Source organism: Carcharodon carcharias, chromosome 19 (assembly GCF_017639515.1).
Source record: "Carcharodon carcharias isolate sCarCar2 chromosome 19, sCarCar2.pri, whole genome shotgun sequence".
Classification (NCBI taxonomy): Eukaryota; Metazoa; Chordata; class Chondrichthyes; order Lamniformes; family Lamnidae; genus Carcharodon; species Carcharodon carcharias.
The window spans coordinates 13,078,794-13,098,210 of record NC_054485.1 but is presented as its reverse complement, the minus strand read 5'-3'; the positions used below and the strand labels follow the sequence as shown (position 1 = coordinate 13,098,210).

The window sequence follows — 19,417 nt, the reverse complement described above, 5'->3', positions numbered from 1 at the left end:
CAGCGTTCTGTAATAGTCATGCATTACAGTATTTTCTAATTGTGAAAAGTGCCAGAATGTATTAAAAAATGTTTGAAAAAAAAAAGTCCTCTGCTATCATGTTTTGAGCTGTGAATTAAATGACTGGCAGATCTGGCTGTTACAAAAAATCTCTGCTTCTGGAATTAGAAAAAAAGCTCTACACCTGCTCCCCATCCATAGATTGACAAGCATGCTCCTTTGAATTGGAAATGGTCATCCATTCTGTCAGTTTCAGGCAATGTAGCTGGAAAATTTTGTTATGACACCCTTGCAATTATGAATGCTTGGCTGAGTTTTAAAAGCTTCAGCTCAGCAGGTGTTCTTATTGATCCAAGAATTATTGAAAAAGGCTATAATACAGCATGTCTCAGATGTGGTTTCTTGTTTGGTTACAAACCTCACAGGCACTTAAAGGATTACAACTTTTTTACCCTTGGGTTTTCTGGTCCAGTATCAATGATGGTATGTTTGAATTCACGATTTCCTTAGATTATTAGAGGTTTAATGTTTTCCCAATAATTTTATAGTAATTCCTATTGCTATTCCAAAAATCCTGACGACTATACATAATGCATTCCATGGCCATGTAGGATACATGGATGCATAGAGCTGCCATGGGGAATCTGAGCAGGCATTGGGTGATATGGAGGAATCATGAGGAAGCAAGGAGAATACATGGAGGTGACATGGGATGGTATGAGCAATCTGAGGGGGTATGAAGGATACATGGGGGCATAGAGGTGGCATGGAGAATACCTGGGGCATATAGGTGGCATGGGTGATCTGACAGGGCATGGGCTGGCAGGGGGGTTGAAGGAGGTAAGGGGCGAGCGTTAGAGAGCCTTTAAATGATGTCAGGTGCTGGGCCGCTGTGTTGGATAACTGAGGCAGTCCTTCTAACCAGCCCGTCTCTGCCCCCAGACTCCACTGCAGTTTGGTAACTGCATTGTGAACCCAATCCCTGTGTCAAAAGTCAAAACTCCCGCATGAAGTTAGACATGGGTCAGGTGTGTATTTTGCGAACCACAAAAGTGTGGTCAGGTTTTCCTGATCCCAAATTAAAATCTGGGCCAATGTCTTTCCTTTAAACACTGATTTTTACATTTTGGCCATTATCTCAATGATTCTATTCAGGCATTCCATTAACGTTGGATTACATTATTGCATTAAAAACCATCGCTGATTGGCTCGATATCCGCACAAAACAAGGTCCCAACTTGTTTTGAGAAAGACTATAAAAATTGCCCTTTGTCTTTACCAACAGGCTAAAAGAAGGTCTTGATTTAATTATGGATGAATTATAGTCTGTTTTTGTGAAAGGAAGGTTGTCAGTAATAATCCAATGCTGCTGTTTGACCTTGTGCACTACAACAATTTAATTAAATGATGTATTGTGTCATCATTAGATCTCTATCAGCTATTCTATATTAATGAATAGGGCTTGATATTGAAACAATTTATGAATAATTTACTGCCATGTTGGGCTAGATTTAACGCTCCCCTGCCTGTGGATTTGGAGGTGGGATGGGCAATGGGCGGCCCACTTGCCCATGCTGCTGCCAGGATTTAACCGGCAGTGGGGGAGGCCCACATCAAGTGTCCAGCTCGGCAGCTTTCTCTCATGGGCTGGTGGTGGGCAGGTTGGGGTTCCCTCTGTGAGAGCACCCCCCCCTCCAAGCTACTTCAAATTCCGGATGCAGCAGAGCATGTCTTCTCCTGGATCTTGCTGCAATACTGGCAGTGGCCACCACTCCCGATGGTGCTGCTGGTACTAGAGAGCTGATGGCCTCTGATTGTCTGGCAGCTCGCTGAGGCAGGTTTTCCTGTTGCTGAGGGATAGAAGTTCCACCCTCAAGTCATGTAAAGGCCAATCAGCTGTAAAATTTGCTGGGGCAGCTGTGGGAATTGTTGGCTGGTTCTCCCCGGCGGGGCTATGGCACCCCGTTAAATCCAGCCCATTGGCTGATGGACCATCATTTCCTCTTGGTGTGTAGAGCATCCCTTTCCCTACTCGTACAATTTGTGTTCAGGATTAACCTTGTCTATTTCATATAATTGTTGCATTGCAGATAGCATTGACGCACACTCAAAATGTTAATTGCTTGATCTTGGGAGGTGGGATAGGGTCAGGACTGTGTCAATGAGGTGGGTGAATGTTCAGTCCAATCTAATCTTCCCCTTCCGAATTTCTTTCCAGAAGGCTTTCTGGGCTCAGAACTCAGCTTTGTCTCAGGGCAGGGATTTCACTAAACACCACTGAATCTCATACATTACACCAGCAACTACACTTCAACAGCAACTACACTTCAAAAGTGTTATTTGGCTGAAAGCGCTTTGAGGTATTGTGAGGTACTAAAAGATGCTATGTAAACGAAAATCATATTTTATTTTTAAATCATTACAGCCAGGCACAATTTAGCTCCTTTTTGTCTTGTAAATGTTGCAGCTCTGATTTGCAGAGACTGGCATCTATCAGCTAAGTCTGCATTATTCAACTAAATCCAGTTCCCTTATTGTGATGTCAGACTTGTAGATGAAAGTTTCTCATAGATTTACCTGCCATTTAAGGGAGCTCGATTTATTATTATTAAAAATGAGATCAGCTCACAGACTGCAGTCTCCTGGAATCAGTGCTAAAGCAGCACCAGAATAAAAACATTTTATGACTCTGGAGGACTGGCTGGAGCCTGATGCACAGACAAAGCCAGTCAAGGACAATAAGCACAAGGCCCATCAATTTAAACCTGCTTTTAATGATGGATTAAGTCCCATTTGGATTAGTATATGCTCAACCTTGGTCACTGCTCTATTGGCACCGATGAATGTGGCTTTCCTATTTGCATCATGTTGTGTAAGAAGGACTGGTGCTGAGGGGCTTTGCCTGGATCTAAAGCTTCTGTCGAGTAAAACCAAGCTTTGCGGACATCACCCAGTAGTACTTACATGATCGGAACTGTAGAATATGGGAGGCCAGAGTGCTGATTGGACTCTAGGATGTCTTGCTGATAACTGACTACTCTTCAGTTAATTTAACAATTGCTGTGAAAATAAATGGGACTATGATATTGATTTTCTGATTACCAAAAGTGTGTTAGGGTAAATTTACGAATTCCACTCTGCCAGCAGAGATTTCGACTTGAAGGGAGATAGCTAGAGTTAGGGCTTCAACACTGTAGTGTTCACTGTATTAGTGATACACCTTTACTGGGGTAGTTCCTTCACTATTAGCATGGGATCGGTGAATTTAGTATAGAGCTTTCCCCATAGTCTGGTAGATTGAGGTACCAACGGTGTATTGTCAACCTATATGATTCAATTCTTGGGCTGTTTTTGAGTTTTAATTTTAAGAAAATGGCTGATTGGGGGGGAAATGTGGATTTGAGGCCACAAACCGATCAGCCATGATCTTATTAAATGATGGGGCAGGATTGAATGGCCTACTCCTGCACCTAGTTCATATGTTTGTGTTGTCCTCTTCATTTTTATTTTGAACCCAGTCATTTGCCAGGAATTTGCAAGGAGCTTTGATTTCCCCTGATGGCAGAAGGTGGTATAGTAAACTTTAGTGCTGCCCACTCACAATGTTCCAAAAGCAGGTACTAATGTTGAATAGTCCCTGCAGTATTATCAGTCCCTTGTGTGCCTGTGCGATGCTTCTCCAATTTGGTGATTAAAATGTACTTTTTCTAGTTATGTCAAGCTCTGCTTAAACAAATCATTTCAAAGAAGTGTCTGCTAATGATGAGTTTCTTTTAGCAATTTATAATGTTGACAAAAATGTATTATTTTGAGAAATATGAGATAAAACCCTGAAGAAAATATTTTCTTTGTGCAGTATTTTCTTCAGACAATATTCAGGCTTGGGCTGATAGGTGGCAAGTTAACATTCCCGCCACACGAGTGCCCGGTGATGACCATCTCCAACAAGACAGAAACTAACCACCTTCCTTTGACACTCAATGGCATTAATATCGCTGAATCCCCCACTATCAGTATCCTGCTGAACTGGACCAGCTATATAAATACTGTGATTACAACAGCAGGTCGGATGCTGGGAACCCTGTGGCGAGTAATTCACCTCCTGACTCCCCAAAGCCTGTCCGTTATCTATAAGGCACAAGTCAGGAGTGTGATGAAATACACTCCACTTGCCTGGATGAATGCAACTCCAACTACACTCAAGAAGCTTGATGCCATTCAGGATAAAGCAGCCCCGCTTGACTGGCACACCATCCATCACCTTAAACATTCACTCCCTCCACCACCAAAACACTCTGGCAGCAGTGTGTACCATCTACCAGATGCACTGCAGCAACTCACCAAGGCTCCTTCCACAGCACCTTTCAAATCTGCGACCTGTACCGTCTAGAAGAACAAGGGGAGCAGATACATGGGAACACCACCACGTGCAAATTCCCCTCCAAGCCACACACCATCCTGACTTAGAAATATATCGCTGTTCCTTCACTGTTGTTGGGTCGAAATCCTGGAATATCCTTCCTAACAGCATTGTGGGTGTACCTATACCACAAGGACAACAGTGGTTCAAGCAGATGGCTCACCACCACCTTTTCAAGGGCAGTTAGGGCTGGGCAACAAATGCTAGCCCAGCCAGCGATGCCCACAACCCACAGAAGAATTTAAAAAACACGCCTATGTTCATGGTTCCTGATTGGTCAGAAACTAGAGAACGCTACAGTCTTGTACAGGAACTGTGTTATCATATGTACTGAAAATATTGGCCGGGATTTTCCAATCCCGCCTGCACCGAGAATCGGCAAGGTCAGGACCAGAGAACAGCCAAAAGTCCATTGACTTTGGGTGGGGTTTTCCAGTCCTGCCAGCAAAATCCCACCCATTGTTAAATTAATTATCAACAAGTAATGTTTATGTTGCTTCTCTCATACCTAGTGCAGCTATGCTTTCCAATATCAGACAAAGTTGATTTTGTTGTTAAAAATAATGTGTATAACGTATGAACCACACCAAATATGAAGGTCCCAATTTGATCTTTGGTCAGCGCTGAGGTTCTTTTAAGCCCAGCAGGAGGCAGCTGTATAGGCAGTACAATTGGTTTCACCATCCCTGAGTTACAGATAGCAGCAACATTTTGTTAGGGTTCTTGCTTTAAGTTGCTACCTTATGATGCCTGCTGGAAGTACACATGTGTAGATGTTGAGTGAGGACAGGTTCTCAGGCTTGGCGTTAATACCCTTCCCCACTCGCAGCAACAGGCTGAGCAAAGCAAGGAACTTTGCAATCAAATGACAAGAACGCTGTTTCGTGGTTATCAAATGGCTTTTTAAACTATTAATGCATGAAGTGGTCTGATGTGGGACAGTAAATTTAGAGAAAGAAAGGATTGAATGATTTGGCAGGATAGTAGGCAAGTATAAAAATGGTTATGGATAACTAAAGCCAGTGTTAGGAATGCTAAAAGGACATGAGGGGCAGAATGTTTAGGTCGGCGGGTGGGTGCGATCGGCGGGTCCAGGATCAGCCGGGGAATGGACCACCGACCTCGATCGGCCCACGGCTGCGATTTCACTCTGGCTGGCCAGTTAACAGCTAGCCAGCATGAAGCGCGCACTGAGAAGCTCAGCGCTGCCGGGCTGGGGGCAGGAGGAGGGCAGGTGCTGACGTCAGTGCGGGCGCGGACGAGCGCTGACAGAAAGCTCCCTGAAGGCAAAGAGCTGCTTCAGGGAGCTGAAGACCTGAAAAGCATTAAATAAAGGTTTAAAATCAGGAAAGAAAACGTCCAAGCACCACAATCCGTCACCTGAACATATACATGATGAAAATGCTGTCCACAGATTTTTCTTTTCCTTTCATTTAATAACGGAAACCTCGTCCCATCCTTGAATGAGGTTTCATGAAAAATGCAAAGTCTGCCTGGCCGATCTGCCCATCCTCCAACCGTAAGGTTGGACATACCATGAAAAATCGGAGACAATTGCGCCTTTAACAACCATAATTGGCATCTTAATTGTGCTGACTTTTGCGGCGCACGAAACATCGCACGAACGTTAGATGGTGTTGGGACACTCGCCCGACATCATCTTGCGCGATTTCGTGTCCGATCGGGTTGGGCGTGCGCCTGCCCGATCAGTGTAAAATTCTGCCCGGAAAAAAGACTGCAGACATTTACAATAGTGATGAGAAGGATTTTTGCAGTTACATTAACAGTCAGAAAACAATTAGTACTAAATCCTTGAGACATGGAAATTCCCATGGTTAATCCTTGATCGCACTGAACCAGGTCACCTCACTCAAGTAGCAGGTGAAGTACTACATGTGGTCATAAGAGCATAAGAAATAGACACAGAAGTAGGCCATTTGGCCCCTCGAGCCTGTTCCACAATTCAAAAGATGGCCTTAACTCCACTTCCTTGCCAGACGCCCCTGACCCTTGACTCCCTCAGCCTGGTCTCAGCCCTCCAGGCTAGGAAGAGGTAAAATCCTAGCTTCCTGCTTCCAGTCAACTCTCGGCTCCGCTGAAAAATGCATGAGTGAGATTTGTTCTTGGTTGTGATGCCTTTCTTGGCCAAATAGGTTGGCCATTTCATGTTTCTAGCTTGTGGGGAATGGTCACTTGGAAAGGAGGTCTGTAAAAGCACAAGAGTTGGCATGCTTAAGAGAGGGGGGATAAAGGGGAAAGAATTAGAAGAAAAAAATATTTTTTAATTTAGCAAATACCACGTTCTTTGCTGTTTTCCAACTGATATACTGCTGTACTCTTTTTCTTAGAGTTTGGTTAAATATTCCTTTTCAAATAATGATCTAAGTTCAACTTTGTTCCTAAATACCACAGATGAGGTGGAAGACAGTGTAAAAATGTTCTTTAGATGCCATTTCCCCATTTTTCTTTCAACAATGAAGAGAGGTTGTCTTTCCCCACCTGTGTTACACTTGGAAATAAATATTTCAAAGGTCATAAGCAGTTTCTTGCAGTGAGTCAGAAACATTCACATTGAAGTTTAGTTCTGCAAAGATGAAATAATAATCCAGGATTGATGTTAGAACAAGCTGGAAGGATGTTACATTAATGTGGTAAGTCCTGATATTTCAGCAGTGTTATTGCTGGTTCATTAGTGAGTCTTTCAATGTCATGGTGTGTGAGCTGGAAACATAAGATGCCAAACTTTATGCTTTAGCAGGCCAAGGTTAATTATCATTTTCAAGCATTCCATTCTTCGATATAAAGCAAATGGTTCTTTTTTAAGTGGCTAATCATTTTAATGCTTTCAAATGTCAAATCTCCTTTATGAAGTCTGTTATATAATTTCCAGTCAATAATTCCTTTAATAATAGTGTCATTCTCAAGAGCTTCTAAAATCTCAATCAGTATAGTAATGGGAAAATAAAAGGGAGATTATATCTTTCAGGATTAGAATTTGCTGACACATCTTTGGCAAATTTAAGTCTTTTTTATGTTAAGAAAATGCAGCTGACAGCAAATGCATGATTATCTTGGTATCTGCTGCAGTTAAAACCTGTTTTACAGCTACTTTCCATTGCTCCTGCAAGCTGTAACTATTTCACTTCTGCTGTTAACTGATAGAAGTGTAAATAGGTAGAAATGTAAACAGAAGCAAGTAGAACGAGAGGCCTTCTTGCCTTCTCTATAGTGTTCTATTGCAATTTTTAAAAATCATTTTTTTTAAATTGAAAAGAGGAACTATACCTATTTTACACAACGAACATACATAATCCTTTTGAGGTCAATACATAATTTCCATGGTGTATGCATGAGGAAACAATGGACACACTGGTATCTTGTTTTTTTGCTGGCACCGTTACAGCGGGAACAGAGAATGACCAAGGGTTTGGTTTCTTCGAAATAAGTAACAATACTGCTTCCTACCTTAGTAACCAAGCTTGGAAGGCTCAACGAAAAGTTAATTACTGCAAGCCCCCACCCTACCAGCCTCAGAACTTCTGCCACCATGAAGCGCAAAAGTAGTCGTGTCTTGGCACACACATCGCCAGCAAGTTTCCCTTCAAGTCGCAAGCTGAGCTGACTTGGACATATATGGCTGTTCCTTCACTGCCACTGGGCCAAAATCCTGGAATTTCCTACCTACCACCATAATGGGAACAACATCACCACAAGCAGTGTAGTGGTTCAGGGAGAACGCTCACCATTCACCTTCTCACGGCAACTAAGGATGGGTTATCACCCATATTCTAAGAATAATAACAATGCTTTTTCCATTTTTGACCACTTGTCATTGATCCTTTTCTTTTACAATAGAGATAAATCTTTGAACTCTGCCAATTTGATGGGAGTCTATCTCTGTTAATCAACATTGGAATATTTTTTCTGAATTACCTTGTGAACTATAAAATCTTCATTTTTCGCTTTGATAGTTTCAATTTCCCTTTATTGGGATATAATTCGAACTAATTCATTGCACACTTTTTCAGAACATTCAAGTGCAAACTGCAGATTATACAGGTTTGTGGAAATAGTTCTACTGTTGATGTGGCCAGCCAAGCTTGACACAATACAGACCATTCTCAGTCAGTAAGAAGGAGAATACAGGGAACTAATTAGATACATGGATTGGTTCAAGCTTGTATATGTGGGACGAATGATCATATAAATACTGTGGCTACAAGAGCAGCTCAAAGTGGCTGGGAATTCTGCAGTGTGTAACTCACCTGCTGACTCCTCAAAACCTGTCCACCATCTGCAAGGCACAAGTCAAGAGTATGATAGAATACTCTCCACTTGCCTGGATGAATGTGGCTCCAACAACACTCAAGAAGCTCAACACCATATACAACAAAGCAGCCCACTTGGTCAGCACCCTATCCACCGCCTTAAACATTCACTCCCTTCACTACCGACACACAGCGGCAGCAGTGTGCACCATACACAAGATGCACTGCAGCAACCCACCAAGCCTCCTACAACAGCGCCTTCCAAACCTGTGACCTTTACCACCTAGAAGGACAAGGGCAGCAGACACAGGGGAATACCACCACCTGCAAGTTCCCCTTCAAGTCACCAACCATCCTTACTTGGAACTATATCGCCGTTCCTTCACTGTTGATGGATCAAAATCCTGGAACTTGCTACCTACACCAGATGGGCTGCAGTGACTCAGGATGGAGGCTCACTGCCGCCTTCTCAAGGGAAATTAGGGATGCAAAATCCATTGAAAGAATAAAAAAGAGTGATGGCCGTAAATCCCTTCAGACCATGTATATAATATATATATATTAAAATAACTTTGGAGAGTTCATGGTTTAGTGAACAACTTCAGCTATGCTCTTGTAGGAAATGCTGAACAGAGGTCAGGTGCTTTTTTCCAGGAGGAGAAGTCTATGGGAGAACGGAAATGGAGGAAAGAAAAAAATAACAGAGGGAAAAGAACTGAATATTTTTATTAGCATAAATATAATGTTCCAAGGGGTTAGGATAAAAAGCAAAATACAGCAGCAAATATCCCTTACCTTGTTTCAATTCATGCTTCCGTGTCAGTGCAAGTAATCCATCATTTGTTTTGTTGTCCTGTTTATCATATATTCTAAACTGATCTTCTTTGGCTTTGTTCATTATACAGCAAACCTCTTCTGACTTCAATCTAGGCAGTTCAGTGCAAAGCAGTTTCTCTCCTGTGTTCTCTGCCATGTGAGGCCATAGATATTCTGGACATCCTTGATCTGACAGGTTTATCTCACAAAAAGATGCTGTTTTATTGTCTGTGCTGTTGATGGAATCACAGGATTTCTCCAACTTGTTTTCCTTATATAACATATGGGATGGATGTTGGTTGTTATGATAATTTGCATTTGGTCCCAATTTTCTTTCCCTTATAGATTGTTCACAACAATAACAATCCTCATTCTCTGACATTAAATTATCTCCTCCGCATTTTGTTCTGCTTGAAAAGGGAAGTGTTTCTTTATTTTCTTTCAGGTCCAAGCACGTTACACTGTCCTGCAATTCTGCAATTTCAGTGAATGATTTCTCATCAACCTGACACAGAGAATCTGGACAAGAGTAGGAAATGCCGATAAGTTTTGTCAAAGCTTCAGCTTTTTGATCAGCGGGAATTGAATTTGTTTTTTTCATCTCTGTACATTGGGCATTGTCTTTGGTCGGAGCTGAGATGCTAACCCGACGAGATTTCCTTTGGTTGGTGTTTGCAGTATTTCTTCCCGTCTGTTGTATTTCAGATTGAACTGAAGCTTTCTTTCTACAGGAGAAGAAGAGAGTGCTTACGTTCCATTTAGACAAGCAAAGTTGCATTGTTTAACATAGAAGTGTAGAACTTTACAGCACAGAACAAGGCCATTTGGAACCATTGTGAGGAACCTGTAACCACGCCTATCCAGAATGGGCATGATAAGGGGGTTAAATTCTTAAACATGGGAGTCCCAACTTCAACTCGCTGTGAGCAGCCTACATCTGGTTTCGAAGGGACCATTCTGGGTCAGCCAAGTAGCCTGTTCTGCAGAAGCGAGTTGGTAATTACATTATTTGTAAGGTGAGATTTTACAATAACTTTTGTTTCAATGGCTGCAGGCCAAGTTCCTCAGAGCTTGGGAATTATAGCAGCCAAAGGGAAGCAGAAGCTGGCAGCTCAGAAGATAAGTGCTTTTCCTGCACTGCTTGTGGGCCAGGAAGAACAGGAGATCTGGGACCACCCACCATCGACCTGATTTTTTTCAGCTGTCCTGCTTCATAGCAGAAACTTCCCGTGAGCAGCCTTCAATCTGCCCAGCAGTCTGGCAGGACCTCCATGTTTCCTGTGCTTTAAGGTTACTCGGTCGTTGTCAGTCTCCCCTGCTCCCTCCCCATAAATATCAGGGCCTTTGTGTTTGTGTTGACTCTTCACTGGAGCAATCCAAAACTAATCCCATGGCCCTTCTCTCTCTCCATAGCTTAGTATCTTCCTCTGCTTCAAATGTTCATACAACAGTTTCATAATTAGAAGGAATATTACAAAATCACTCCAAGTTTCAGTCAGGAAGGTGAGATAAAATGCTCCTTACAATGAATTCTGTTTTCTCTATTTATCTCTGAACAATTCGTTAGCTTATTTAGATTTGCTTTTCTAATCTTAGTTCTAACTTGGCCTGTGTTTCCTTTTCTGGATTTTTTTCTTTATTCTTTCATGGAATGTGGGTGTTGCTGGTAAGGGTCACCATTTGTTTGCCCATCCCTTGAACTGAGAGGCTTGCTAGGCTGTTTCGGAGGGCAGTAAAGAATCAACCACACTGCTGTGGGTGCCTGGAGCCACATGTAGGCCAGACCAAGTGAGGATTTCCTTCCCCGAAAGGGGCATTAATGAACCAAGTGGATTTTTAACAACAATAGTTTCATAGTCATCATCACTGAGAATAGCTTTATAATTCCAGGCTTTTATTAACTGAATTCAAATTCGACTAGCTGCCATGGTGGGATTTGAATCCATACCTCCAGAGCATTAGCCTGGGCTACTGGATTACTAGTCCAGTGACATTACCGCCAAAACACCATCTCCCCATCTGCCCAAAGCTCTATGATTTAGATCATAAGATAGATTTAAAGGGAATCTATTTCAAGCTTGCCACTCTACTTCTGTTAGAGCACTGTTAGGCTCTGCTCAAGTTCAATGTTTCTCCTCCAACTTCCCTGACTTTGTCCCAAGCCTTACGACTTTCTCCGGTGCTTTTCCCTTTTACTATGGTCTGCTTCTTTTACCAATGATCATTTGGCCTAATCTTTAGAGGTCCTCTCCCAATTTTATTCCCTCTAACTTAATACGCTTCTTTCAGTTCTGACCTGCAGTTGTTCTGCAAAGTTAATAAAACGGAATATGGTTGATCTTAATGAAAACTAAATGCATACAGCACTTTCTCAACATCAAAGATAACTATACATTTATAGCATTTAGTATAATTAAGGCAAATGAAAACAAAGCTGTTAATAGCTGAACTTTGATCTGCTCATCCGATAATCTTAGCATTATATGTTACTGCTGGGAAGCAGATAGCTAGTTTAAATCAATTGTGAAAATGTGTTGTGGAAATAGAACTCTGCACACTACAGTAAATATATATAGTTATTGTAATGCTTTTGGAATTTCACAAAGTAAAAGCCCTGTGAATAAAATTTAGCAACCATGATTTTGAAGTCAGTTTAACTACTTAATCATGAGTGGATTTGACATAACAGCTATGAGCCCTCTCAAAAGTGAACACAAAGCATCTGGGAGTCCTAAGTAAAGCATCATTGTGTTTTAATTAGAGGAGTAAAAGACTCTTAAGAAAGGAATAATTCATTAGTTAGCTGTCATTTTATCTGCCACTATAAAAGTATACCTGCTATATATTAATGCTTAATAAGAATAGAGTGCAACAGCTGCAAAATATTAACTGTTGCTTTAGTAGAACATTGCTATAAATTAACAGGTCAATTCTGCTTGAGTTTCCCCTTTCTCTTCTAAAGGTATTTAGTCTCATTGTGTATGGATTCAGAAGAAACATTCATCTTTCAGTACTCCATTCAGGCGGTCCTAATTCACGTGTGAGCACTCCAGAAGGCAAGTGCAGAAGGTATCACAGCTGAACCTGATCCTCTCCTCAGCTGAGACACACACACACACACACACACACACACACCACCAACCCCCACCGCCCCCCACCCCCCACCAGGGATCTCTGATGAAGTCCCTCTATTGTGCATCATCTGCTGTAAAATTCTTTCGTTAACGTATATAAATTTTGAGAGGGGGGAAAATGCACAAATATAAAATCATGCCATGGACCCTCCTCCTCTCTCATACATTTTGTACAATTTCTACAACAATTTTGGACATTATTTGGATCAAATGTCTTCCCATTAAGTCTGTAAAGCATTGCTGGGTAGCTTGCGTATTTTTTTTTAATTTGCAGGTATCTACTGGGGAGACGGTGGTGTAGCGGTAATATTGCTGAACTAGTAATCCAGAGACCCAGGCTGATGTTCTGAGGACATAGGTTCAAATCCCACCATGGCAGCTGGTGGAATTTAAATTCAGTTAATAAATCTAGAATATAAAACTAGGCTTGGTGATGGTGACCATGAAACTATCAATCATTCCTTTCAGGAATGGAATGAAACCTGCCATCCTTACCTGCTCTGTAACATCTCTACATGTGACTCCAGACCCACAATAATGTGGTTGACTCTTACCTTCCCTCTGAAATGACCTAGCAAGCCATTCAGGATGGGCAACAAACGCCATTGACGTTCACATCCCATGAAATAATTTTAAAAAAGAAAAAATACAGATCTATAATGTACAGGGACAGCATCTATAGGGCATGGTTCCTTAAAAGCATACAAAGATATTATCATGCTTAACATCCATAAAATAAACGGTTATGTATAGAATCAATCACCGACCGCAGAATAAACCCACATTGAGAATTTACATTGCTTTTGAAATGAACTGAAATACAGAAAATCTGGAATAAACATTCTAATTCAAACAGGCTAATTTAAAATCACTTACAAGGGAGAAGAGCCGCAAAGTTTCATTTGAGAAACATCTTTGTGAGACACTGCTGAAATGATTGACTCAACGCTGCAGGCAAATAAATAGTCTTCACAGCCATTTTCAATGACAAGAGGATGGGATTTGTATGGGTCAAAAAAGATCTTTTTTGGAGTGACAAGCAGGATTCCCATTACAACACCCTACAGGCAGATCAGAAAGCATAAATGCAATGAGAAGTGATTATTGCAAAGCAACCAGTTAATTAATTGAAACCAAACCATTAAAATATGATACATAAATCATCTATTTTTGACAGCTGAATATTAGAAAAGCTGTGAATCACTGGGCGTGTTGTCACTCAATTTTAGGATTTAAACAGTTTGGTTCCACTTACCAGAGAAAGAATTCCATTTTTGTTCACTTATAGGAAAACAATTAATATACAAGTGTATACTTTGTATAAGTCACACTCTTACATTGTTTAATATCTCAATTCAAGATACTGGATTTCATAATAATTTTGTGCGTATGTTATTTATGGAAGAAGGAGATAAATCTTTGTGTACACTCAGCTGAGGGGGTGGCAGCCTAGTGGAATGGTCAACATGCCCACTTATTGAGCCCACTTTCTGGATCAAGCACTTCTGACTATATAGCATGGGCAGAAGCAGAGTAAAGCTCCCTCTACTCTGCTATAGCAATGTGCCTGAAGTCAAGTGTGATCTCAATGCGGTTAAGGCCAAAGTGATGCAGGTACAAATACCGCAAAAATTGGGTGTCTAGCGACTCAGAAGATTTCTCATATATGCTCATGCACAATATTACTTCAATCCATAAGTCTGGGTATTTGGTCAAATAAGCTTCACTGTATAAAATGTGCTGAACACACAACAAAAGTACTCTGACTATTAGAAATTAATAAGAAAAAAAATACAAGCGACTTTGAAAATGTTATTGAGTTTGTGACATTTAACCTGTTATTTGCTTTTACAAATAAAATATTTTACCTTTCCATCTGTGAAATACTTGCAACAGATTTTTAGGAATCTTTCAGAAAAAGGTATTTCTTCCCATATGGGAGACGAGGAGTGACGTGAGCTGCCCCACTGTAAACTGGACATTTCTGCTGAATCAGCATCCTGTAAATAGCAGAATGATTGTTATGAATGCATGATACTAGTTACTTTTATTTATTTACTTTTATACTAGTTACTTTATTCTCCTGCATGTTTAGAAAATATAACTTTGGAGTTTATTCATTCCTACCAACACTTTACACAATCTATTTCCTTATGATTTGGTACCACAGGTTTTAATAGTTTTGTGAGGCTGTTGTTGTGAAGAAAGTGAAATGCCTATGGTCTGGCTCGTTTTCATTTTTATGTCACAGTTTGGAGTGAAATTCTGAGCTAAAGGCCCATTTGTTGCTAAGATTGTTTCTTGATTGTCGTTGCTAATCATACATTGTGTGGTTGCAAATAAAAGGTGTAGATGACAACCACTTTGGGCTATGAACATCTACACATGAAAGGGCAGGAGTCATAGAATGGCTACAGCGCAGGAGGAGACCATTCAGCCTGTTGTACCCGAGCCAGCTCTCTACAATAGGAACTTAGCTAGTCCCACTCCCCAACCCTTTCCTTGTAACCATGCACATTTTCTCCCCTCAGCTGCTTATCCAATTCCCTTCTGAAAGCCCCAATTATATCTGCCTCCCCACATTCTCAGATGGTGCATTTCAGATTCTAATCACTCGCTGCGTAAAATGTTTTTTCTTGTGTCACCGTGTTCCTTTGTTGCGTCTTTACATAAATAATTTTTTGAGAGAATATATCCCATGTGTAAATTTCAGAGAGAATGGCAAATGATCTCAGAAACTACTTGCGTCCATTGGTCCTTCTTTCAGATGAGACTTATACCGAGGCTCTAACTGTCCTCTTGGGTGAGTACTAAAGATCTCACAGCGCTATTTTTAGAAGGGCAGGGGTGGTATCTTATGTTTGTTGGCCAATATTTATCCCACAAATAAATTCACTAAAACAGATTATCTGGTCATTTTCATGTTGCTGTTTGTGGGAGCCAACTGTGAATTTGGCTGCTGTGCTTCCTTCATTGGTTGTAAAGCATTTTTGGAAGCCATGAGGTTAGAAAAGATGCTATATAAAGACAAATCTTTCTTTTTCCGAATGTATTATGCAGCCACTGAAGTGGCACACAGCTGCATTCTATTTATAGACAGATTAGCTACAGCCCTGTAACATTTTTTATTGAGAGAACTAGTGGAAGGACTAAGGCCAGGTCACAACCAAGGTAATAAATAACATATTGTGCACACATCAATAAATCTCCAGACAATTCTTTCTTCTGTTTCACCCATTTTGTTTCTATTTTCCACAGATAGTAGTTTCTCCAGGTAGGAGGGAAAGGATGGTGCCAAATTACCTGTCCCTCTGCTGAAACAATCTACAATTTCTGTGGGATGGATGCAAATCTGTCAGTTGTTCCTCTTCCTCAAATGTGGAGTAGCCTACTTCAATAATACATCACTCACCAGGGTATTGCGAATTAGTCCTCATTTAGTTATGGTTCTATCGAGATCCCAAAATTCTGATGCATTTCTGATGTGGTATCATTATATGAAATAATCGTTTGGTAGTACAGAACTTGAGTATTGGTGAAAAAGGAGACATTGCTTAGCTTTTCATCTTGCACTCATCAGGACAATTCACAAGAATACCAATATAAGAGGAAAACAACAATTTATACCATATGTGAACAGAGTGCTGATTGGTTGACAAGTAGACTCTGATTGGTTTAGGCGTTGCTTGGAGAATGCACCAATGATGATGATTGATAGGTAACTGCCAAGCGTTTTCTGAAATTCAAACCAGGCAGTTTGACCCTGATTGGTCAAGGCATTGTCCCGAGGAATGAGTCAGCAAATGGTTGTCATTTATTTTATTTAGCTGAAACAGGTGCAATGTGTGTACATGTTCTTTCTGTCTGCAAAGAACAGGGCCCTGTGTATTAATATATGTAGCTTCCAGAAGTGTCCTGATGAGTGCAAGATGAAAAGCTTCAACGTCTCATTTTTTAGCAATAATACTGCATTCATATATTTATCACAAGTTTTCACTGGCCTTTTTAAACTAACAATATCGTAAGACTTTGGGTAGAAAATCATTAGTTCCTTTCAAACCTCCAACCTCCCATCAGTTTCCTTATCATTATTCTATAACTAATAGTTCCTTATATCCACTTGCCAAATATAAACTTATCCTGTCCTTTCTAAAAAATCTACCACATTTTCTGTTTCACAACTCCTGCCCTTCCTGCAATGCTTCTTAAAGACATGCTGCCTTTTCTCCTGTTGCCTTTCTAGAACAAAATCACTCAGAAGCAAAAACTTATTTTTCAAAGAAAGCATTGGCCAAAGGCCAGATGGAGTTTAACTGGACACTCCACTGGTGTACTGATCATTGGGCGGGACTTACCAAGAGTTTGTCATACTCTGCATCTGATGAAGAAAGAATCTGTGACTGACTGGGACTTGAGGACATGGGGCTGTCTTCACTCAGTGCAGTGCCCGGATCAGGAACATATAATTGCTGCAGGAAAAATTCTCAATTCAGATTTATTCATTGTTAGAGTTTTGTGCATAACATTCTATTCTAAGTGGGCTGGATCTGATACAGGTGGACACTCATTACCCGGTTCAAGAGCCTCCACTTCAAGCTATTGGGAAATGTACACTCATCTATCAAGCTTGCATTTGCATAATTACTCTGTTAAGTAACAAACGAGCCTTAGTCAGTAAATTGGTGAACTGTCCAGTTTTGTTTTGAATTTTCCACTTAAACATTGTAATTTATACATAATTCTGTATGAAAAATATTGTACATCTCAACCAGTCTGTATTGGCATTTGTCCTCCACCTCAACAGTACTCCTAATGTGTGCCTATCCTGTTCCCATACTCGATAGAATGCTGGCTTGATGTTGAGGGCAGTCCCTCTCAACTCTTCTTTGACATTCAGCTCTAGGGTCCATGTCTGGATCAAGGCTGCAATGAGGTGTAAAGCTGAGTGACTCTGATGGAACTTGAACTGAGTGACGAAGAACAGCTTATCACTGAGTGGCTGTCACTTGATGGCACTTGATCACTCTTTCTGTAACACCCTGATAATTGGGAGGAGGTTGGCCAGATTTTATATTTGGGTAATCTTCCAAATTTTTAGCTATATGTCAGTGCCATAGCTCTATTGGAACAGCTCAAGTAGGGTAACAGCTAGCTGCAGTGTACAGGTCTTCAGCATTACAGCTGAACATTGTTGGCACCCATAACCTTTGCTATGTCCAGTACACTCAAGAGGATTTATAATGTTACATTGAGTGAACTGAAATGGCTGTAAATCTGTGATGTAGGGATTATGGGCAGAGGACAACTAGTATTATCCACTTAGCACTTTTGGCTGAAGCCACTTGCAAACATAGATTTATATAAAAATTACAAATTGAAAATAAGCTGATCAGTCCAACCCATCCATGTTGGTGTTTATCCTTTATGTAAGGAGTAGTCCTAAAGTTACTTGCCCACTCCATTCCCAAATCCTCATATTTCCCTTTCCGTTGACCACCTTATCCAACATACTCTGAAAAGCTGGCATGGGGCTGAATTTTCACTTTGGGGATGGGAAACAGGAGTCGGGACTGTTTCCAGATTGCAAATACGCCCCCATGGGAATGTTGTCTTGTTGGAATTTTGACCAGGTGTCCCTTAATTAGCATGGAGATAGGTTCCCTGTCCCATTAAGGGCAACAGATGGGTTCTTAAAGCTGGATGGTCAATCAAAGATCTTCCGGTACCAAAGGAGCACCCGGTTGCAATAAAAAGTAAGTAATGAGAGGGCGCTTTAAGAAGAATGTGGCCTCTCAGTCACATTTTTAAAATTTTAATTAAAAAATACAAAAATAGCTACTTAGGGGGGAGAGAGTTCCTCTTCAAGATGGTCTTTGGTTGTACCCCCATCTAGGCAAACACGAAGGGCCTGTTGGCCTGCCTGGAGCACTGGCACCCCGGCCTTCTGCTAGGTGTCCACCTCCAGGCAGTTACATATGAACATATGAATTAGAAGCAGGAGTAGGCCACTCAGCCCCTTGAGCCTGCTCCGCCATTCAATAAGATCATGACTGATCTGACTGTAACCTCAGCCTTACATTCCTGCCTACTCCCGATAACCGTTCACCATCTTGTTAATCAAAATATTATCTTGGTCTGCCTTAAAAATATTCAAAGACTCTGTTCCACCACCTTTTGAGGAAGAGAGTTCCAAAGACTCACTAACCTCTGAGAGAAAAAATTTCTCCTCATCTCCGTCTTAAATGAGCGACCCTTTATTTTTAAACAATGGTCCCTAGTTCTAAATTCTCCCACAAGAGGAAACATTCTCTCCACATCCACCCTGTCAGGACTCCTCAGGAACTTAAAGGTTTTGATCAAGTTGCCTCTTACTCTTCTAAACTCCAGTGGATACAAGCCCAACCTGTCCAACCTTCCCTCATAAGACAACTCACCCATTCCTGGTATTAGTCTAGTAAACCTTCTCTGAACTGCTTCTAAAGCATTTACATCTTTCCTTAAATAAGGAGGCCAGTACTATACACAGTACTCCAGATGCGGTCTCGCAAATGCCCTGTATAACTGAAACATAACCTCCCTACTTTTGTAATCAATTCCCTCACAGTAAACGATAACATAACATTCTATTCACTTTCCTAATTACTTGCAGTAATTGCATACAATTGTTTTGTGATTCATGCACTAGGACACCCAGATCCCTTTGTATCTCAGAGCTTTGCAACCTCTCACCATTTAGATAATAAGCTTTTTTATTCTTCTTGCCAAATGGACAATTTCAC

General features: G+C 41.0%; 1 protein-coding gene across 8 annotated transcripts in view; it reads right to left on the bottom strand.

The window, feature by feature from the left end:
- The window catches only part of si:ch211-15d5.11 (nuclear receptor coactivator 7), an 85,850-nt gene that overhangs the window by 33,262 nt on the left and 33,171 nt on the right, over positions 1–19,417 (bottom strand). For all 8 annotated transcript variants that reach the window (XM_041212766.1, XM_041212762.1, XM_041212764.1 and 5 more), the window contains 4 exons: positions 16,994–17,107; positions 14,507–14,638; positions 13,515–13,699; positions 9,484–10,229 (listed from right to left, as the gene is read on the bottom strand). In XM_041212766.1, the coding sequence (XP_041068700.1) occupies positions 9,484–10,229; positions 13,515–13,699; positions 14,507–14,638; positions 16,994–17,107 (1,177 nt within the window). The remainder of the gene's footprint in view (positions 1–9,483; positions 10,230–13,514; positions 13,700–14,506; positions 14,639–16,993; positions 17,108–19,417) is intronic.